Source organism: Ranitomeya imitator, chromosome 8 (assembly GCF_032444005.1).
Source record: "Ranitomeya imitator isolate aRanImi1 chromosome 8, aRanImi1.pri, whole genome shotgun sequence".
Lineage (NCBI taxonomy): Eukaryota > Metazoa > Chordata > Amphibia > Anura > Dendrobatidae > Ranitomeya > Ranitomeya imitator.
In genome coordinates this window covers 72914131-72938014 of record NC_091289.1, presented here as the reverse complement: position 1 = coordinate 72938014, position 23884 = coordinate 72914131, and the positions used below count along the sequence as shown (strand labels likewise).

At 46.8% G+C, this 23884-nt stretch overlaps 1 protein-coding gene across 2 annotated transcripts in view; it reads right to left on the bottom strand.

The window, feature by feature from the left end:
- UBN2 (ubinuclein 2) overlaps positions 1-23884 on the bottom strand; it is a 155246-nt gene that overhangs the window by 93693 nt on the left and 37669 nt on the right. The window contains exons 3-4 of one of the 2 annotated variants that reach the window (XM_069737072.1): positions 21390-21491; positions 13894-14028 (exon numbers count right to left, since the gene is read on the bottom strand). In XM_069737072.1, the coding sequence (XP_069593173.1) occupies positions 13894-14028; positions 21390-21491 (237 nt within the window). The remainder of the gene's footprint in view (positions 1-13893; positions 14029-21389; positions 21492-23884) is intronic. The other variant, XM_069737073.1, reaches the window with a different exon arrangement.

The following is a 23884-nucleotide window of genomic DNA, read 5'->3' as shown; positions in this document are numbered from 1 at the left end:
CTGCCACATTGTTTCCTTCCAACAGACTTACCATTGAGGTGCCTTGATACAGCACTCTGGGAACAGCCTATTTGTTGAGAAATTTCTTTCTGGGTCTTACCCCTCTTGCTTGAGGGTGTCAATGATGGCCTTCTTGACATCTGTCAGGTCGCTAGTCTTACCCATGATGGGGGTTTTGAGTAATGAACCAGGCAGGGAGTTTATAAAAGCCTCAGGTATCTTTTGCATGTGTTTAGAGTTAATTAGTTGATTCAGAAGATTAGGGTAATAGGTCGTTTAGAGAACCTTTTCTTGATATGCTAATTTATTGAGACAGGTTTTTTGGGTTATCAGGAGTTGTATGCCAAAATCATCAGTATTAAAACAATAAAAGACGTGACAAATTTCAGTTGGTGGATAATGAATCTATAATATATGAAAGTTTAATTGTAATCATTACATTATGGTAAATAATGAAATTTAACACTATATGCTAATTTTTTGAGAAGGACCTGTAATTCCACATGTGTTAATTCATAGTTTTGATGCCTTCAGTGTGAATGTACAATTTTCATAGTCATGAAAATACAGAAAAATATAGTTCTTACCGATAACAGTATTTCTCTGAGCCCATGATGGCACCACGGAGAGAGGGGATCCGCCCACCAAGGACAGGAAACCTACAGATAAAAAGGTGGTACCTCTATCCCTCATCAGTTGTTTACTAGAGCAAGATGGGAGCTTAAAGAATAGAATCTAAGTTTATCATTACTTGAAGTCTTAATGAAGATACCGCGTGGCTATTTAGGTATTTAGCTTAGATATTATATTAATGTGCACACCCATATGTGAAGGGAGGGAATGTACGGGTGTCGTCATGGGCTCAGAGAAATACAGTTAACGGTAAGAACTATATTTTTCTCTGACGCCCATGACGGCACCACGGAGGGAATTGCAGAGATTGTACATTTAGGAAGGGACCACCGCTTCCAGAACCCTTTTACCGAAGGTAAGGTCCGAAGAGGGAAAGAGGGAGGAGATCAGGTCCAATCTATAGTGCTTATAGAATGTAGATGGTGAAGGCCAGGTAGCAGCTCTACATAACTGATCGATTGAAGCTCCGGCCTTCTCCATCCAAGAGGTTGCTACTGCTCTCATTGAGTGCTCTTTGATATTTCCCGGGACGGGTACCCCACTAGATGAGTATGACAGGCTGATGGCGTCCATGATCCATCTTGCCAGAGTGCCCTTGGAGGCTTTCGTACCCTTCCGGGGACCCTGAAAGCATACAAAAAGAGCCATCCTCCGTACTCTCTCTGGTGGCTTCTATGTAATGCATCAGGTATCTCCTAACATCCAATGTATGTAAGGACTCTTCCTCCTTGTTTTTGGGGTTAGGGCAAAAGGAGGGGAGAGATCTCTCGTGTCCTATGAAATCGGGATGCTACTTTTGGGAGGTAGGATGGGTCTGTTTTAAGAACAACCCTATCATCCAGGAATTGAGTAAAAAAGGGGGGGATTAGCGGATAGAGCCTGTATGTCACTGACTCTACGTGCAGAAGTAAGAACGACCAACAAAGATGTTTTGAGGGATAACATTTTTTAATGGGGCATCAGCCAATGGTTCAAATGGTGGTTTAGTAAGGGCTTTCAGGACTAAATTTAAATCCCACTGAGGTGTGTTTCGCACAGGAAGAGGTCTCGATCTCCCGGCTGCTCTGATGAACCTTGAAACCCACTGATTTCCTGCCAAATCGTAGTTGAATAGAGCCCCCAATGCTGACACATGGACTTTTAGGGTACTTGTGGCCAGACCAATTTCTAACCCTTTTTGTAAGAATCCTAGTATGGCATTAAGAGGGACTCCCTAACCTATTTTAGTGCCTGAGGATGATAGGAATTTTTTCCATATTTTCCCATACTGTCTGGTCGTAATTGGTTTCCTACTTTGTAGAAGGGTAGATACCAGCCCCGGAGAAAACCCCCTATTTTCTAATAGCTCCCTCTCAAATGCCAGGCTGTCAAGTGCAAACCCCATGGATTAGAGATAGACATCCTCAAACCATGCCCTCTTCGGCCAGAACGGAGCTATTAAAATTACATGAGCTCTGTCCTCTTGAATCTTCCTCAGAACTGCTGGAATTAGAGAAATTGGGGGAAAGGCATATGCTAGTTGATGGTGCCAAGGAATCAGAAATGCATCTAGTGATAAGGGGCTCCCTATTGGTGTTATGGAGCAAAAGGTGTCTACCTTTTTGTTTAGGTTGTTAGCGAAGAGGTCTATGTTCAGTACCCCCCACCTTTGTGAGTTCTGGATGAACACCGCTTGGTTCAATTCCCATTCCCCTTGTTTTAGACGGGAGCGACTTAGAAAATCCGATCTGTAATTGTCTACCCCTTTATATGAAGGCCTGACAGACTGAAAATTCGCTTCGGCTATGTGGAAGATTGATTTGGTTACCCCCATCAGACTCAGAGTGGGTACCCCCCCGATGACTCGGGTATGCTACCACCACTACTCTGTTGTCTGACACAACTCTGACATGGTTGGAGTGAAGGGTATCTAGGAACTCAGAGTGCAAACTTGACTGCCAGGAGTTCCTTCACGTTGGAAGATACGTTCTCCAGGCTCGGCGGCCAAGACCCTTGAGCTATTAGGTCGTTCAGATGTGCCCCCTACCCACTGGGGCTCGCATCTGTAGTTACTATTTGAGTCCGGGGTTACCCAGGGGACTCCTTGAGAAAGATTGTTTTTGTGACATCCACCAATCTAGTGAGAGAATTGTGTTTGGAGATAAATCGAACCGACCTTCTAAATTCCCTTCTAGAGAGACTTCTGACAAAATTTTCCACTGAAGGTCCCTCGAATGAAGCGGAGCCCATTGGACTGAAGGGATGCAAGCCGTCATGGATCTCAAGAAGGACATAGCTTGACGGAGAGTTATGGAGGGAGAATCCCTCATTCTGGATACTAGGCCCACCATCTTTCGCACTTTTTCTAATGGAAGGCGACATTCCTGCTTTACAGAGTCCAAAGTAAGACCCAGATATTCCTGTGTTTGGCACGGTAACAGTCTGGATTTTGTTAAGTTCACTAACCAGCCCAGGCTTTTTAATGAGCGCATGATCCTTTCTAGCTGACTCTCGCAATGTTGGGGACATTTGCCTATTACCAGGAAGTCGTCGAGGTACGGCACTATCAGGGTGTCGTGTTCCCTCAGGTGGGCCATTACCTGTGCAACTAGTTTGGTAAAGACTCGCGGAGCTATGGCTAGTCCGAAGGGAAGCGCTGAAAATTGGAAATGACATGTCACCCCTCTGATGAAGACGGCTATCCTGAGGAATTTTTGGTGGTCTTTGTGGATAGGGACGTGATAGTAAGTGTCTTTCAGGTCCAGGACTGCCATAAAACAAAGTGGAAACTGTATTTTTATTGATGTTTTTATTTTCTTTATTTTGAACGGCTGAACACTCAGATATTTGTTTAGGCTTTTCAAGTTTATAATTGTCCTGTAGGACCCATCCTGTTTTTTCCTCAGGAACAGAGTGGAATAATATACTTTCCCTCTTTCTTGGGGGGGGGGGGGGGGGGAGGGGGAAACTTCCAGGAGAACCCCTTTGTCGACTAACCCAGGATTTCTTGCTCTAACGCTAGTTCTTCTTCTGATTATCTCAGGGACGTTATCATGAAGGAGGGGCAAGGAAGTTTGTGAAATCCTAACATTAGTCCCGACTATTATGTCCAAAATCCATGGACTGTTGGTAATTTTCTCCCAGGCTGAGAGAAAGAGGGACAGTCTCCCCCCCCCACCTGGGGCAAACATTCATTGGGTGGGTTTTTTGTTGTCAGTGGGGCTCTTATTGAACAAAAACTATTTGTTCTTGTTTTTCTCATCTTTTCTTAAATTTTTCCCAGGCTTCCTTCAGAAGAACCTCTTGCTCCGAAAGGGCCTCCTGTAGGAAGGGAAGGCGAGGGAGGGGAATGATTTCTTTTTATCCCCTGCCTTCTCTAAGATGTCGTCTAAAGTGGGTCCGAATAAGAATTCTCCTTCACAGGGGCTTGTACTTAACTTAGATTTTGTTTGGAGATCCCCTGGCCAGCATTTAAGCCAAAGAGCTCGCCTAGCCGCGTTTGAAAAAGCTGCTGACCTAGCAGACAGTCTGATAGAATCAGCGGAGGCATCTGCTAAGAAAGCGGCCGCTCCTCGCATTACCGGTAAGGTGTTTAATATTGAGTCCCGCGATGACTTGTTTTTAAGCTGGACTTCTAATTGGTCTAACCATACCATTAGGGAACGGGATGTGCAAGCGGCGGCGGCAACCGCCGGTTTTAACCCTCCCCCAGCTGCCTCCCATGAACTTTTGAGGAAAGCATCGGCCTCTTTGTCCATGGGATCTTTCAGGACCCCCATGTCCTCGAATGGAAGGGCATATTTTTTTAGATGCCTTAGCGATGGCAACATCTAGTTTAGGGGCTTTTTCCCAGAAGGAGCAAGATTCGTCATCAAATAGGTATTTTCTTCTTAGCGTAAGTAACGCCTTTCTTATAGGCTTTTTCCACTCCTTTTTAATCAATGCCAAAATTCTCTCGTTAAGAGGAAAGGCCTTCCTCTTTTTTTTGTTCGAGACACCCAAACAATGTCCTGTACCGATCTTTTGGGGTGAGGGTCCGATAGCCCCATAGTGCTCCTAACTACTTTAACAAGGCTGTCTGTCTCTTCTAGGGGAAAACAGTTACGCCCCCCAGAGGAAGATGATGATGAAGAAGAATTAGATGTATCCGAATCCACCTCTTTGCTATCCGTATCACTGGACTCAGGAGTTGGAGATCTGCGCCTAGTCTTTCTTCGCTTTTTACCCCCCTTTAGGGATATAAAAGTATCTTCCACCTGATTTTTTTATCAGGGTTTTGAGGTCTGCTGCAAACCCGGGAAGCCCTTCGGACACTGTCTGTTGTATGCATGCGCTACAAAGCCTCTTCTCCCAAGTAGAGGGAAGATCCTTTCTACAGAGGGCACATACTTTCTTGCCTGAACTTTTCTTCCCCTATAGTAAGAAGAGACAAATATATATATCATTACTATCACTGGCTTTCACGGATATCACTTACCACCTTATGGACCCATAAATACCGGTTGGGGATGATCTACGTCTGTCATCAGTTTATCCCTTGTGCCGGACGCTGTACTGGGCTCCTTGCTATGAAGAGATCCCGAGCATCCTTTACCGGCAGCATCCTGGTGTCCTCTGCGGCCGTCGCTTCTGCTGCTGCGGTGATGATCTGGATAGGGGTGTTGCCTGTTCCAGGTCGTTCATGGCCAGGGAACGCTGGTCAAGCTCCATGAGAAGCGCTGAACTAAGGTATGCTTCCCTTTAGTAGAGGTGGTTCCCGCCCACACTTTTTTATTCCCGCATGCGCAGTGAATGGCGCCCGCATGCGCAGTGAACGCCGCCCGCATCGTTCGAGGTCGCGCATGCGCAGTGCCGTACTTAAGCCTGCAGAGCACGAAATCGCATTTCTGATCCCGCGCGTTCGCAGACAAAGCAAGATGGCGCCGTGCATCATCGCGCGTATACGCTGGCTCCCGGAACCCCCGGGCTTTAACTGACAGACTGACGCTTGGGGGAAGCAGTGTGCTAACCCCCCATCCACAGAGGGACCCCCCTCGGATGCCGCTGCTTCTTACCTGGAGAGGTGGCCGCGACTCTCCTTGGCACTTCTCCTCGCGCACCCTAGAGGCCCACTAGCACCAGCGGTGGTGCCTCGGGTCACCACACCAGCCGAGGCAGGGGGACCCCCGCTGCCTGAATCGGACTGATTGGCCCCGGATTCCCACGACTATATTCGCCTCTGTAGGTAAGGCTTCTGTAGGTCCCCCATCAAGGACAGGAAACCAACTGATGCAGGAGAGAGGTACCGTCTTTTTATCTGTAGGTTTCCTGTCTTTGGTGGGCGGATCCCCTCTCTCCGTGGTGTCGTCATGGGCGTCAGAGAAAAATCTTTCAATGAGAAGGTGTGTCCAAACTTTTGCTCTGTACTGTATCTGTACACAGACATTTACACATACATACATATATATATATATCTACTATACAACTGTCTAAGGATCACTTCCGTCTGTCTGTCACGGAAATCCCAAGTCGCTGATTGGTCATGGCAAAACGGCCTGCTCCCCTGCAGTCAGCGCTCACACAGGGTTAATGGCAGCGTTAACGGACCGCGTTATGCCGCGGTGCAACGCACTCCGTTAACGCTGCTACTAACCCTGTGTGACCAACTTTTTACTATTGATGCTGACTATCCAGCATCAATAGTAAAAAGATCTAATGTTAAAAATAAAAAAAAATACAAAATCATTATATACTCACCCTCAGTCGGCCCCCTGGATCCAGCCCAGGCCTTTCCCGCTCCTCGCGACGCTCCGGTGACCGTAACCATGCATTGCGGTCTCGCGAGACCACTACGTCATCATCTCGCGAGACCGCGATGCACTCTTGTGACCGGAGCGTCTTAAGGAGCATCGGTAAACGCCTGGGCTGGTTTAACAGGGATATGGTGCCCACATTGTTATATACTACGTGGGCTGTGTTAGATGCTGCGTGGGCTGTGCTATATACTGTACTGCGTGGCTGGGCAATACACTGCGTGGCTGGGCAATACACTGCGTGGCTGGGCAATACACTGCGTGGCTGGGCAATACACTGCGTGGCTGGGCAATACACTGCGTGGCTGGGCAATACACTGCGTGGCTGGGCAATACACTGCGTGGCTGGGCAATACACTGCGTGGCTGGGCAATACACTGCGTGGCTGGGCAATACACTGCGTGGCTGGGCAATACACTGCGTGGCTGAGCAATACACTGCGTGGGCTGTGTTATATAATACGTGGGCTGTGTTATATAATACGTGGGCTGTGCTATATTTCTCTGCTGTATCTGTGCATCATGAATCGTGGTATGTGTTAAAGAGGAGGGCCCACTGAGACTATTTAGCCCGGGGCCCTCAAAAACCTGGAGCCGGCCCTGGCTTCACTGATTGGTCACGCCCGGCCGCGAACAATCAGCGACAGTCGCAGTCCGCCCGCGAATTGGCGCGGAATTTGAACCACATATACACACATACATACAAAATATATAACATATACACACACACATACACGTATGTACAATATATATATATATATATATATATATATATATATATATATATACATACATACATACATACATACATATACACACACACACATATGAACATCCAAATTGAAAACATTCTTTAAAAAAAAAAAAAAAAGGCATTCAAGAGCTGCATGTATTTGGGAAGTGAATCATTTACTTATGTATAAGCTATGCAGCAACAGAAAGCCCAGACTATTTTCTTAAAATATGGGTACGAATGAATGCTAGGTGCCCCTGAATACATATAGACTATAGAAGAGGCAGTAATGCCGGAGCTCATCACATATGTATTCACTCTCCTGAACACATGTATTCATACTGAACTGTGCTTGCACCTCCTCAACATATACACTTTTCCAGTAGTTTGTGGCTTGTTTATATTTTGTTGACCCCATTTGGGGCAGTGCAACATGACTGTTCTAAATACATAGAATTTGCTTAATTAGGCCTTTTTCACACTTCCATCTTTCTTTTTCTGTCACAATGCGTCTGTTTGTGAAAAAAAAAACAAATCCAGCAAATGTTTCTGCTGGATCCGTTTTTTTTTCATAGACTTGTATTAGCGACGGATTGTGACGGATGGCAATCCGTTTCATCAGTCGTGCGCTGGATCCGTCGTAAAATTGCTGTTCGTCGGGAAGAGACAACACACACAAACGTTTTTTCTGCATGTCGGAAAATCGCTCAGCGATGGATCCTGACATGTCCGTCGTTGGCTATAATGGAAGCCTATGGACGCAGGATACGTCGCTGACTGTCAAAAGCAGGAATCCAGCGATGGGTTCCGTCTTTTGAAACTAAGCATGCCTGGAAGAACTTCCCGTCAGGGAAATGCTCTCTCTTGTTACTATTGATGCTGCCCATGGCGCATCAATAGTAAAAAGATATAATGCTAAAAATAATTAAAAAAATAATAAAAATCCTGATATTCTCACCTTCCGGCATGCCCCGTAGCCTTCCCGATGTTCGCGATGCTCCCGGCAGCTCCCGTTCCCAGTAATGCCTTGCGAGACAATGACCCATGATGACGTAGCAATCTCGAGAGACCGCTACGTCATCAGGTCATTTTGCAAGGCATCACGATTTCTTCCTTTTTTTTTTTCATTATTTTTAACATGGGTTGTGTTGCGTATGCGTTTTCGCAGCGGAAAAACATGGCGAAGACGCATACACAACGAGTGCACATAGCCAATTCTGGCACCTGCCTCAACGGGTCCGTCAAAAAAACAGACCCAGTGCACACTTTATTTTTACAATCTGCACAGGATCCGTCTTTTCAACATTTTGACGGATTGTGACTGATTGTAAAATAGGGATTTTTGTGTACTCACCGTAAAATCCTTTTCTCCGAGCCATTCATTGGGGGACACAGACCGTGGGGTGTATGCTGCTGCCAATAGGAGGCTGACACTAAGTGATACAAGAAAAGTTAGCTCCTCCCCTGCAGCATATACCTTCCTGCTGGCTCTCAGCTAACCAGTTCGGTGCAAAAGCAGTAGGAGATCAATAACATCAAGTATAGCATTATATATGAGAGTATAGCATGTCAAACTATAAGACAAGCAGAAGCTAATAACCGGGTGGGAGCGGTGTCCCCCAATGAATGGCTCGGAGGAAAGGATTTTACGGTGAGTAACAAATCCCTATTTCTCCTTCGCCTCATTGGGGGGGACACAGACCGTGGGATGTCCCAAAGCAGTCCCTGGGTGGATTCAACATCAGATCAGGCCCTGTGTAACCGCTACTTACAAGAGCGCCACCGCAGCATGCAGAGTCCGCCTGCCCAGTCTCACATCTGCAGAAGTCTGGGAATTCTAGTGCTTCAAGACTACGTGCAGACTGGACGAACCCACAAGCTTTCAGGCGTGCTTTACCGACGCCTGGTGCCAAAACCCCGATCGACAGCATGGAGTGGAGTTAGGCTGACGTCTAACCTGGAAGGACTCTTGGATGGTGTAACGAATGCACCAGGCTAACATGGCCGATGAAATGGCTTAACCCTTCCTGTAACCGTCAGGAAGCCCAAATAAGGTGTCCAACCCTCGGATGGACGCCATGCACGATACGTACCTACTCAGTACACACTTCATCCAGAATATGGAGAACCCATCACTCCCATTTTTTGGACTGATGCTGAAAGATGAGGGAAGAACGATGCCCTTGTAACATTAGGAATACAATACCACCATGGTAACAATAACCTTCCCTGATCGTAAAGTCTGTCCGGATCAAAAAAAGGAGTCTACTGCAAGACTCCCAGGACCTTTTTTTTTTTTTTTTTCTTTCTTTTTTTTTCGGGCATGCGCAGTTTGCGCTGCCCTTCGAACTTACAGCGCAGGCGCCAGGGATGTTCATGAAGGAAATGGAGGCGGTGCCCAGAGGTCCTGAGTGATGGCTGGGAGGAGTTTGTGTCGGGGGGGGGGGAGAGGGGGGGAAAGACATGCCCCTCTGACAAAATAGAGGTATGAGGGACAAATTATAAAAACGATTTCAGCGTTGGCAGGGACACCAACTAAAAGCCACCTTGACAGAATGCAGCATTAGTGCAGCACAAGGTGGCTCCTTCAGTTAAAAACACCTGAGGGGAGGGGTGACAGGTTCCCTTTAAGGTCCCAAAGATCTAGTGGTATGTGAAAGGGAAGGACCACATGTGAAAACTCCCTGCGAGAAATTGCAACGAAACTGCAAATAGGGACTAAGTCGGAAAAAGTACTAGCTCCGCAAACAAAAAAACCCAACGTGGTCCGTGCGGATCTCCCAGGACCACTGGGGGCCTTCTTGCTTCGAAACGACTCTCGGATGTAGGGGGAATTTGGATGGGGTGACCCGCCAGAAGGCAGAGGACCTGCTGTAGGACTAGCCGTATCATTCAGATCCCCAGAACAAAGATCGGGAGAAGAAGGCTGGCATCGGCAGTCACTAAATCACTGAACCGGAAGGAACTCCCCTGGATGAGGAAGAAGCTCAGAAACTATCCTCTGAAAGCTTGTTTGACCTACAGAAAACGAACTGAGCGAAGGAAACAGCTTCCATTGCTGTCACCTTTTTTCCTCATGACTCTCCCAGCAAATCGAATGGAATGAGTGATCAAGTAAATGAGTTCTGAGTTGAAGGGCCAGGGCCTTGTCTCAAGGGAGAAATATCAACCCTCTGGAAGTGTCCAGGATCATCCTTAAAAAGGATATCTGCTGGGCTGGAAAAGAGGAAAAACCTGTCTAGATGAAGCTGCCAACCCAGGAGAGAGAGGGATAGCAATTGATATAGATGACTCAGCATAGCCCTGGAAGAGCGGCTAGAAAGTCGATCGGATAGGGCAGGACGACCAGGCCGCTAGGGTGCAAGAGGAACATGACAGCCGCCATGACCCTTGAGAACACTCAGGGTGCAGTAGCAAGGCCGAAGGACAAGGTCATGACTTGAAAATGTTGCTTGCGAATGGAAAAGTGAAGAAGTTTTTGAAGAGGGGAAAATTGGAATGTGAAGGTAAGCATCCCGAATTTTGGTGGATGCCAGAAAATCCACCCTTTTTCCATTGAAGTAATGGCTGAGTGGAGGAACTCCATCTGAAGAAGGAGGACAATGTCCAGCTTGGTAAAAGTTTGAGATCCAGGATCAGTCTTATTTTTCGGTCCCCCTTTTTGGAACCAAGATCCCTTAGATCTAGACAGTCCTGGAAAATTCTTCCACTGCTGGTTGGGTCTATAGGAAACATGCGATCCTAGGGAGTGATGTCAGAGGCTTTTTGAACGAAGAGTACGCTTCCATACTCTGAGCTATAATGTCCTTCTGGGTGTAATGGCATTTGCTGCTGACAGCGTCGCGCAACTAGCTGCATCCGAGAGGCGTGAACCAGCTAGTCTCCCGCTCCAGAAATTTTGATAGACCAACTGTACTGTCTTCAGGAAAAGGTTACTGATGTGACTCAAAGTAGTTAAGGTCTCCGACCAGGAGACCACTGCTCGAGCAACCCATGCAGTGGCTAAGGAAGGGTAGAGCACTCAATCCGTGGCTGCAAGACAAACCGAACCAGATTTGCTATCTGACAGTCCGTTGTAATTTTAGTTGATGACCCATCGGGCAGGAATACTGGTAGACAAACCACAGGAGGCTCAACCCAGTTAATCTGCCAAGTGGCAGAATGCGCGGCTGCATCCAGAAGGTCAGGAAAAGCTGTTTCTTGCTACCTCCGCTCTCTTTTGACAGTGCAGTTAAATTTATGAACCCTCGATCCACCACCCTCGATCCACCAGGGAAGTGGAGAGGGATGGTCTGCCTTCTTGCATCATCTGCTAAATAGTGGAGCTGCAGAGGGGGGTACTTGGATGCCAAAAAAGGGTGCCACCGTACATCCACAGAGTTCAGGTCACCGGGTGGACAGGGCTGGTTCCGGTGTTAGGCATGGCTGCAGAAGAGTATACATGGAGGCGACACTCCATGTGCTCGTCTATTGATGGTGTGGGGAGATCGGTGCCCTTTAAAAGGACACGTTGCCTCTAAGAATCAGACCAGGCATCCAACGTCGTAGGGGGGTATACGTGGAGGGGAAACTCCACGTGTTTGCATATTGGCTGAAAAAGGATACCGCGCTTGCAGAGGCTTCTGTCCAGTGGATCGCTTATCCGGACGCTCTCTGTCCGGGTGAATGACAAATGCTCTGCAAGGGAGTTTAGTCTCCTTATGAGGGACACGGCGTGATCTAGAGTAGAACCGTAGCCCTCATCAATCAACAGAGATTGGTTGATGATATAAAGAGGCAAATCCATCCTTTTCTGAAGTTCTGGTGAGTCCAGATCCAAGGCAGTATCCGATCCATATCAGAGTCTTGTTCTCAGGAAATCATTGGTGAGGGAGATCAGGAAATGAAGCTTCCATTTTTTAGATGCCTGTACGTTTCTAGAATACTTGCGGCCCCTGCTAGCCGACGGCTCCCATGTAGGAGGGGAACCATATATATCGGTCCTGCGACCACTCCGAGCCACAGAGTGTTCACTTAGGGCTTCAATCTCTTGATCAGAGAAGCCATGGGATGTGGCAGTGATGAAGCCCCCTCAGGGGAACTATGGTACTTTGGTATAAGCTGGGATCGACGGCGGAGGGTTCCTGAGTTCATTTAGGGAGACCAGCTTCAGACGGGTCATGTGCCTTTAAGACAAGGGAATGCTAGCCAAATGCCTTTAAGACCAGGAAATGCTGGTCATGTGCCTTTAAAACCAGGGAATACTGGTCATGTGCCTTTAAGACCAGGGAATACTGGTCATGTGCCTCCATTAAGTTCTGGGAATAATACGGGTCATTCATGTAAGTACAGGAGGGAAGAGCAGTACTTCCTTACCCGGCTGCAAAGTCGTTGTGCCCCTTTAATGCAAAAAAAACCATCGCTCCTGCCGGCCGGACCAAGATGGCCACCGGTAGATGCAGAGGTGATTACCTCTCGCAGAGAGTGAGAGGAGCCATTTCGGGGGCAGAGTTACAGATGCGATGTGGGCGGAGCCACGTGACGTCCATGAATAGGCCCAAGCCGGTGCCTAAATTTCTGCAGCCGGCGGGATTAATACCAGGGGTAGAATAGAGGGGCAGTGGGCCAAGAAAAGCGAACGCTCCCATGCCAGACAGAAAACTTCAGAAAAGATGGGCGGAGCCGCCTTAGCGTGCCATCGTGCGGACGCGACTTCCGGGATGTGGCCTACACATCGGCCGAAGCCGGGGGCTAAATTTTTGCAGCTGGCCGCAGTGTTACCTTAGGGAGGTGGGCCACCGGGAAGCTGCGGCTGCCTGTCAGCATGTTAATATCCCACTGCAGGGGCCCATCGCTGACTGGATTCACCCACAATTGGTGCGCGTCCCAGCATGGACCCGCCGCGGATGACTGTGCTGTTCTGCTGCAGGCCAGGTATTGCAGCGTGGACGGTGCAGTGATAAAGCGCTAACCAAAATCATTAGAACAAAAAACCCTAACTTTTTTTTTTTTTTTTTGTTCTAATGATTTTGGATGTAGCTTCCCTATTTCTATATTTTTGAGAATACTCTAGATAAAGCGATAACCCTCAATAGATCATCCCTTTTTTAGGGAGGTGGAGGGGAACAGTCCACCTCCTTGTGCCATCCGCTTTAACAGTGCCCCCGGGTGGACAGGGCCAGTTGTCCGGCATTAGGCCTGGTTCCAGGAGCGGATACATAGAGGCGACACTCCATGTGGTCGCCCGTTGCTGGTGTGGGGAGATTGGGACCCGAAGGAACCGTCGCCCCTGAAGTGAGCTCAGGCATTGCTTCCCACGTCGCAGGAGAGGGTACGGGGAGGCGACACTCCGCGTTCTCGCCTGTTGATGGTTCGGGGGAGATCGGAACCTTGAAAGGATCCATCGCCCCCTTCACTCCGTTAATTAAAAAATAAAAATTTACAGAAAAGTAAAAAATAAAATAAAAACGATGGGGTGTAAACCAGACCCAAGTGCCTCCTACAGACACTAAGCAAGAACTGGTTAGCTGAGAGCCAGCAGGAGGGTGTATACTGCAGGGGAGGAGCTAACTTTTTTTGTATCACTTAGTGTCAGCCTCCTATTGGCAGCAGCATACACCCATGGTCTGTGTCCCCCAATGAGGCGAAGGAGAAAAACAGAAGTGTGAAAGAGGCCTTAGCAGCGCAAGATATGCAGTTATGGTTGTGAATAATTTCTACTTTTATTCTTCTACAACTCTACATAACACAAAAAAGTTGGCAGCTCTTATTTACTCACTTTTGATTTGTGCTTTTTATTTTCAACAAAATCTTCATTTTCTGAATCTGAAGCTTGACGAAACTGCAATGTTCCAGTGTTGATATAAAACCCACCATATTTTGTAGTCAAAGAAGCTGGAACCAACTCATCATACTAAAATTGAGAAAAAGATTTAAATAAAAAAAATAAAAAAAAAACATTTGTTCAGAGATAGAAAAATTAGTTAACATTAAAGTCATCCTAAAATTTGAACACAATATATGAATAATGTATTAAAGGAGCACAACATTGTTATTTACTATTATTTTTAATAATAATAATAATAATAATAATAATAATAATAATAATAACAACAACAACAACAACAACAACTAGTGATGAGTGAATATACTCTTTACTCGAGATTTCTCGAGCACGCTCGGGTGTTCTCAGAGTATTTTTTAGTGCTCGGAGATTTAGTTTCTAATGCCGCAGCTGAATGATTTACATCCGATAGCCAGCATAAGTACATGTGGGGGTTGCCTGGTTGCTAGAGAATCCCCACATGTACTTATCCTGGCTAACAGATGAAAATCATTCAGCTGCCACGATGAAAACAATCTCCGAGCACTAAAAAATACTCGGAGGTCACCCGATCGTGCTCGGGAAATCTCAAGTAATGAGTATATTCGCTCATCACTAGTAACAACCTCTGTTAACGATACTTTGTTTCCAAAGCCACTTTGGATCATGTGACTACCTGTGACTTATCGGTTCACACGTCTTCTGTATACAAGTGTGTGAGACTCTTCTAGTCTTGTTCTATGTCTCAGACTTACATTGAGAAAGTCACACGGGTCCACACAAAAAGATGCTTTGTGGACCATCAGGTCACATGATGGCAGAGTGGAAACGGCATTGGAAACCGCAAGAGACAGTAATCTGTAAGTATTGTAAACCAGACTAAACATACACATTTGGATACAATAAAAAAAATGCTGAAGTGCAAATATAGATAGCGGTGAGAACAACAGTGGGGGAGGGGCTCCTGGGTGGCTGCTTCTTCCAACATTCAGCGTGTGCGAGTGACAGCAGACACGTCACTATATCACATCTGCAGCACAATATCTGTGGGGGCCATCATACTTTCTGTGGAGGGCTACGGGGCTATTTTGTGTGTGAGGCTGTGTGTTTGGGGGGATCATACAGTGTGGGGGGGCTGTGAAGACCATCATACCATGTGTGGGGTGGCTGTGAAGAACACCGTATGTGGAGGGGGTCATCATACTGTGTTGGGGAGCTGTGGGGCAATCACACTGTGTTGGGGAGCCGTGGGACCCATCACACTGTGTTGGGGAGCTGTGGGTCCATCACACTGTGTTGGGGAGCTGTGGGGCCATCACACTGTGTTGGGGAGCCGTGGGGCCCATCACACTGTGTTGGGGAGCTGTGGGACCATCTTAGCCTACGTTCACATTTGCGTTGTTGGGTGCAGCGTCGGCGACGGATACCGACGCATGCGTCCTTATCTTTAACATGGGGGGCGCATGGACATGCGCCAGTATGCGTTGTAATACGTTTTACGACGCATTCGTCAGTTTGACGTACAAGACAGGGCGCAGGGGACGCTACTTGTAGCGTTTTCCCTGCACCGAATCTCCGGATCTTTTTTATCTTATGACAACACATGCATCGCAAAACGCTGTGTTGTGTATAAGCGTTGTTGGTTGCGTTGCCGACGCTACGCCCAACAACGCAAATGTGAACGTAGCCATACTGTGTTGGGGAGCTGTGGGGCCATCATACTGTGTTGGGGAGCTGTGGGGCCATCATACTGGGTTGGGGAGCTGTGGGGCCATCATACTGTGTCGGGGAGCTGTGTGGCCATCATACTATGTTGGGGAGCTGTGTGGCCATCAAACTGTGTTGGGGATCTGTAGGGAAATCATAATGTCTGGGGGCTGTAGGAGAATCACACTGAGCAGCAGTGCTATTGGTCAAAGTAAAAGGCCTGAATAACAGGAACATATGATTTATAAACTTTATAAAAAGCAGTAAATTCCATGGCTTTGATAAGCGGCTAGTGGTAAGAATACATGCTAAATTAAGACCTATCATAACATGTATTAGCAGTAGCAACAAGTCAGCAGACTTAAAGCGAACTTGTCTGAATGATTTTGCTAAGTAAACTACAAGCATTGTCACGTTGGTGCTGTTAAACAGATTAAAATAATACCTGAAGTGAAGAAATCCATCTTCTAGTTCTTGTGTAATCAGTGTTACAAGTTTTCAGTGAAGTGTGTAGTGTAGGCAGAGTCTTATCTTCCTTCTCTAAGCAAAGAAAACCAAGGAAAGACGTTCCCACAGGCCACCCCGAAGCACAAACATGTTCCTCATCATAGAGACAGACTGTTTGGTGCTTCAGGGCGGCCTATGGGCAGCGCTTTCCTTGGTTTCTCTGGCTTTGAGCAGGAAGATAAGACTGCCATCAGGTCACAGAATTCAAGGTATCATTTTATTCAGCTTCCTATGACATCCATGCCCATATTGACTGCTAAGGAGGGTTGATCCTACTGACAGATGCCCTTAAACCGGTAGATCATTTTTTAATGATATCCAGAAGAACAAGGGGGGGGGGGGCTGACAGCTTTCACTAAGCCGGATACTTGGGCAGTATTCCAAGGAACCAACTTGGAAGATCAACAGCATACGAAAAAGCAAACCGCGTCCAATCAAGGGTGATATATTTCCAAAGAAAGTTTATTCAGCCATCACATAACGTTTCGACCTGTTGTAGGTCTTTTCAAGTACTTAATTGATAAAGATCTACAACAGGTCGAAACGTTATGTGATGGCGGAATAATCTTCATGTTTGGAAGTTCATCACCCTGAATTAGACGAGGTTTGGTTTTTTGTATGATGTACATACCCTTTAATTGTTACAGCACATTCCCATAATCACTAATAGTGGTCTACATATATCCACTTCAAATGGTGACTAAAATTGTCACCATAATGACAAACATTTGCAAAAGGTGAAAAAAAGATGTTTAAGTTCCATAGTCATTTGCGACTTTGTACACATCAGCAGACAAGCAGCCGTGTATGTGGAGGGGCATGGAAAGCCACAGACAGCAGATGACACTACTGTCAGGGATAGGACACTGGCTATCCCTACTACGGGAGTTGGTGAGGGGACGTAGGAAGGGATTATGCTATGGGGGTCTGGATGTGTATGTTTGGTCATGACACGGTGTATATTTTTTTGGAGGGGGCGTCACACTCTGGATGTGTAAATCATTGTAAAAGAAGAAGAACTTGAAAGTTCTGTGTACCTTACATTGGTGTGGTCAGGTACTCTGGAGGTGGATATGTAATTTATTATGACACAGATTGTGACTATAGGGTGTGGTTCTAAATTACTTAGAAACAAAAAAGTGTTTCAAAGATTATTTTTAAATAACCAGAAAGTCAGATGTACATTAAAGGGAATCTGTCACCACATTTGCCCTATCTAAACCAATAATATGGACACACAAGATCTAAACTGCTGAGGAGAGTAATCCCTGTGTGTCTCATATCAGATGTATTGCTGTGGATAAATAGTCTTATCACTTTATATAAATGGCCCCTTCCAGGTTCAGGGAGGATGGTGTCTGGAGATAACTCTGCCTCCAGAGCAGATTTCACATGAAGGCAGCGTTCCTAGTATGAGACAAGTAACAAACAAAACAGGAGACATTAAATTTGTCTTCTTGCAAACATAGTTTTGCTTCTGTCTGAGCTCTGCTGCAGTGTAACAATATTGCGGCTCTGTCTGCCTGTGAGCTGGAAGCTGAGAGGAGTCTGCAGAGGTGTCAGGTATAACCACACACAGCTCTGCAGTGAGGTCAGGAGAGCAGAGAGTGGCCATCACACTGGTAACTCCTCCTTCATGTAAAAGCTGCTCTAGAGGCAGACTTATCTCCATGCATCATCCTCCTCGGAGCCTGGAAGAGGTCATTTATAGACCATGATAAGATGATTTCTCAGCAACAACACAGCTGATATGAGAGACACCGGGATCATTCTCCTCAGCTGTCTGTAATCTAGATAGGTCAAATGTGTGTCACGATCCATTTTTTTTTTGATTTGTGGCAGCTCTGGTTCCACTTAGTTTAAAACTTTTTTTCCTTTTGGACTATCAGGGGTTAATGTCAGTCCCATCCCCCCGCAATCTGGTGTTACTGCAGTGCTGCTGGGTCAGCTGATGCGGGTGGTGACCACTCCCACCATCCTTTAAAAGGTTGCCTGATGCACTTTCCCTCTGCAGACCAGCCTAGCAGGAGCAGCTCTCTGGTGTCGGCCACGTCTGGAGATTGGAGTCTAGTTGCCGTTGTTATCGGTGGTGTGGAGCTTAGCTGCGGTATTCATAAGCTAAGTGTGATGTTTTTTTCACCTTGTCCCTTTGGTGTTTGTCACTTCCCCGTGTGTGTATTATCTGCAGAGGTGAGGCTAGTGCTCCCTGCCGGCCAGTGCACTAGCCAGGGCAGTAATAGGTGACTACTAGGGACGAGGTATGCAGGGGTGGCAGGGGGAAGGACCCAGATAGGGCGTTAGGAGAGTGCAGGGACAGGCTTAGGTTTGAGCTCAGGTGGTGACCATCCTCCATTCCCTACGGGTAGGGCTTTCCTCTCACCTTTTCCATCCCCTTGTTTGTGAGTTGTGCCGATCGTTGACTGACCACCTGTTGGGTCAGGTCACACCGTAACATTATCACCAACAGTCACATTTTTTCCGGCGAGCCATAGCTCAAATGCAGGCCTTTCCCCAACTGATCCAGACCCTCACTGATGAGCTTAAAGAGCTGCAGGGTCAGGTGACGCAGCAGCTTCAGCAATTGACGGGGATCTGGGCCTTGACTCAGTTGCAGGCTCAACCGGAACCCAAAATATCTCTCCCTGACCATTTCTCTGGAGGGAGAAATAGGTTTGTCTTTAAAAAAAGCCTGCAAGCTGTATTTCAGGCTTCGCCTTCGTTCTTCAGGGAGTGAGGAACAGCGTGTGGGGATTATAGTCTCCCTTCTTAAGGGTGATCCCCAATCCTGGGCCTTCTCCCTGCCGACCGGTTCACAATCTTTACGGTCGGTAGACGAGTTTTTCACAGCATTGCCGCTGGGGTATGGGAATCCTGATTGAGTCTCCCTGGCTGAGTCTTGACTCCGTAAAGTCAAACTGGGGACACAGCCGTCAGAAGAGTTTTGCTCAGAGTTTAGGAGGTGGGCCACTGACACGCAGTGAAATGACCCTGCCCTTAGGAGCCATTTTTATCAGGGTCTGTCACCTAGGCTTCAAGATACTCTGGTGCAGTACGTTGCTCCCAGGTCGTTGGAAGCCACCATGTCCCTTGCTATCCGGATGCATAGACGCTTCAGTGAGAGACAGACAAAATCTGCCTCCTGTTGCCCTTTCTAGGGAGCAGGACACAGGTGCAGAAGGACGAACCTATGCATGTTGGAGGAGTGTCATCTCAAAGGGGTTGCCTGCCGTTCGCCATGGTATGGGGGCATGTTTTCACCGGGGGGCAGACTGGTCATTTTATGTCTGCTCACCTCGCGCCAAAGTACCATCACCATCTCAAAAGCCGCGTCCCCCTGATCGTGTGGAGGGATTGGTGGATGCTCGCTTTGTTCAAACCCATGGTCTGAGGGGTAGGATGCTAGCGAGACCCCTAAGCGTTCAGGCCATTGACTCAGTCCCACTCAGCCAGGGGAGGGTGATCCAAGTCATAGAGGATATACACCTGCGTATAGGGACTGATCATGAAGAATCCCTGTTGTGCTACGGCTTGGAGGGCATGCCAACTCCCATTGTTTTAGGCCTCTCTTGGTTGAAAAGACACAACCTGGTCCTAGATTGGAGGTCCAGGGAAGTAGACAGCTGAGACCAGTCGTGTAAGGACTGCTGCCTGGGAGCTACAATCTCGTCCGTCTATCTGCAACCTACACATTCTTCTCCGGTGGGGGAAGCAGAAGTGCTGCCAGGGAGTAGGGGCAAGACTCAACCATCACCAGAAGTAAACCCTGCATGTCAGAGTCCTCTTAGGGGGAGGGTGGTCGTTCCCTCTTTGCATAGTGGGGGTAAGAGATTGGCGACACAGGGGGACGCCTCTATTGTCGGTTCTTCAAAGAGTTCACCATCTTGTGGCAAACATATGCGTGGAAATACAGGTCCGGACCTGAACGTTTGTGTGAACGAGTATGTGTGGGTGTCCACCAAAAATATCAGGTGGAAGTGTGCTAGGGTGATCGGGCCATATCAGGTGTCGGCCATTCTCAGCCCGGGGACTTTACAGCTGGAGTTACCCCAGTAATGCGCATACATAACTCATTCCACAGGTCAGCGCTCTGGAGATTTATGGCACCTCCAGAGCATACATTATCGCAACCTCCATCTGGCTGCGTTTGCCGTAAACCTGAGGGTCAGGTGACTGCACAAGAACTCTGGTGGATCGAGGCGTCCTCACCATGTGTCGTTTTCTGGTGAGGTCCGATGTTGAGGGTCCAGAGGCCCCTCATTGAAAGGGGGGTACTGTCACGATCCATTTTTTGGATTTGTGGCAGCTCTGGTTCCACTTAGTCCAAAAGGAAAATAATTTCAAACTATCAGGGATTAATGTTGGTCCCCCCCAATCCCTGGATCAGCTGACTGTTGGTAATCCAGTTTCCTTCTGGAAACCAGCCTAGCAGGAGCAGCTCTCTGGTGTCAGCCACGTCTGGGGATTGGAGTCCAGCTGCCATTTTTATCTGTGATGTGGAGCTTAGCTGCGTTGTTCATAAGCTAAAATGTGGTGTTTTTCACCTTCTCCCTTTGGTGCTCCTTGCCGGCCAGTGCACTAGCCATGGCAGTAATAGGTGACTACAAAGGATGAGGTATCCTGACGGTGGTGGGGGAAGGGGGGAGAGGACTCACATAGGGCGTTAGGTCAGTACAGGGACAGGCTTAGGTTTGAGCTCAGGTGGTGACCATCCCCATTCCCTATGGGTACGGCCTTCCTCTCACCTTTTCCATCCCATTGTTTGCGAGTTGTGCCATCCTTTGACCGACCACCTGTTGGGTCGGGTCACACAGTGACAATGTGGTGACAGATTCCCTTTAAAATTATAGGTAACTTCTCCATCATGCTTCAGTCACGCAATTATATTGTTTTGACAACTCCCAGGTAACCGCTGCAGCCAAACATTGTCCTCGGCAATGACAACACGACTACTGAGGCAGAATTTCAGGAATAACAGGGAGGTGAGCAGTCTGACTGAGTTAATTTATTATTTAATCCATATCCTGCTTTCTGGCATTTCAATAAAAACAAAACTTCAAAAAAATGTAAGTTAACATTATTATATGCATTTAAATTTGGCAACTAGCAATCTTATTTGGCATTTCTTTTTTTTTTTTTTGTTGGGCGCCAATGGTTCCTGCCAATTTATTTTAGTCTGGGGTATCTACCTATTTTCTTCCTATTTACCACAACTTTACAACTGAGAAAACTACACTTACTGCCTCAGAGTTATCAATAAAAGGATCCGTCTCGTCATAGCCATAACCCATGTCAATCAGATCCTGCATACGATCCTTTCGATGGCGGTGACTTTTCACACCCTGTTAAAAAAAAAAAAAAAAAAAAAGAAAAGAGTTTTTCTAATCTCTAATTATTACTGTTTTAGCAGCACAGCTTAAGAGTCAGTGAGCACGACTAGCTACTGTGATTGCTGCTACAATAGAGCAAATATCACGGTTATTGTAGGCTTAGAATTTATTTTTTTTCAATCAGAAACGTTTTAATTTTGTCTTGCTGTAACACTAATATTTTCTGAAGCAAATCTTGGGGAACTTACAGTACACATCAGACGTTTGGACACACCTGTTCAAGCAATGGCCTTTCTTGTTCTTATTAGAATGTGCACACTGCAGATTCAGACTGAAGTCCGCAAAACTACAAAGGAACATATGGAAACACGAGTAAACAAACTCTGTGTGAAACAAACCAGAACGTGTGATATCTTCAATTCCTCGAAGGCCCTCCTGTCACTCTGATCACAAATGTACACCCCCTTGTCATTCTCTCTTCATCAGGTTGTCATCTGGAATGGCTTCCTATGAGCACGTATGCATCATCAATAGTTCTTAGGTGGAATCACTGGCCTTCAGAATAGTTTGCAATCATCAGGTGTTTGTACACAGCTCCATGCAGTGCTGAGCTCTATTACAACTAAAGTAAGGAGATTGTCTGCTCGCCTACAGCAATTATCCATTGTAATACAAAGGAGCGTGCTCAGAAGTCTGAAGTGCTTTCAGTTGTAAACAGTAGAAGGTAAAATGCTTCTGGGAAACAGGTCCACATGGACATCCTGCATCATTGCATACATCTAAATTAACTATTCACCCATTTATGCAATTCCCTTGCTATATTAACATGGACAGAGTTGTTTAAATGGGGTTGTTCACTACTTGGACAACCCCTTGTTCAAAATGTTTGGCCCCCATAAAATAAAACCTATACTCGCCTTCTGTGCCAGCGCCATTCCCGCAGTGTCGACAGTCGCTCTCACCGGGGCTCCTGTGCTGCGGTTGTGACACCGGTGCCCATTCAAGTCCCCGCCTTTGGACAAATTGAACATGAAGAGGAAGTCCGGGCTGCAGCAGCTGATCTTGGACTTCCTCTTCCTGATCAATTTGACAGTAGGTGGGGACAGTGATGCCGTCACGCACCTCAACATCACATAAGAGCCAATGCAGACACCGTAGAAATGGCGAAAGCACGGGAGGTCAGTATAAGCTTTATTATTTTATCGTTGCCAAGCAAGGGGTATGAGAAAAAATTGTCCAAGTAGTGGACAACTTTAACATTAAAACCTTGTTGTATTCCTGCTTTAAGGTTATATAGCTACCATGACTGTCTGGCTATCAGTTTTTGTCCATGGTCTCCAACCCTTATTGATTTAAAAAGGTCACTCAATTTCTGTGACTTTAAGGCTATGTGCACACGTTCAGGAATTCATGCAGAAAATTCCTGTGAAAATCCGGACATTTCTGGGAGATTTCCGCATGAAATCCGCATGCGTTTTTTTGCGCGGTTTTTGCGCTTTTTTTCCAGACATTTCCCAATGCATTAGACAGTGGGAAAACCGCGAAAAAAAAAAAACGCAAAATTAATGAGCAGGTTCATTATTTTTCCGCAATGCGTTTTTCAAGCAGAAAAACGCACATCATGTGCACAGAAATTGCGGATTTCATTAAAAATTATAGGATGCTTAATGTATGCAGATTATTTGCGGTTTTATAGCGTTTTTATAGCGCAAAAACGCTAGAAAAACGCAAATAATCTGCAACGTGTGCACATAGCCTAAAAGGGTTGCCCAGTCAAACGATAAGTCTGCAGTCATTCTGTGTGACCGCAGACTTATGAATATCCCCATGGCATTGTGAGGATTCACCTGTTTCTGGGCTGGAAACAGCGGTGATTCATGCGATATGCATACTCCCGGCCACAACCAGACTAGTGTGCGCAGCATCAATCCATACACTTGTATTGACCAACCTCACTTTATACAAGTGTATAGAGCAAGGCCACACCCACTAGTCTGCCCGGGAGTACGCATATCGCATAAATCACCACCATTACTGGCGCAGAAACAGGCAAAACCTCGCAATGCACAGTGACTGCAGACTTATTTTGGACCAGACAACCACTTTATAAAGATTTTGCTGTGTGCCGGGACATAGTGCGCCGGCGCATGCGCAGTAATGCTTTTCGGCTTTGTCCGCAATCGGGCAAAGCATACTGCGCGTCCGCGAGGCAAGATTGCATTGCACACGAGAGAACTATGAAGGACGACTACTCAAAATTCCCGAAAATATTGCTGACAGCGGGAAAGGATGGGGTGGTGGAAAGAAGACGAAATACCGCCCATCGGACCGGACACAGGGCATTTACATAGCCTGCCAATTTGAGGTGACAGATTCCCTTTAAACCCTTTCGTGACCGGGCCAAA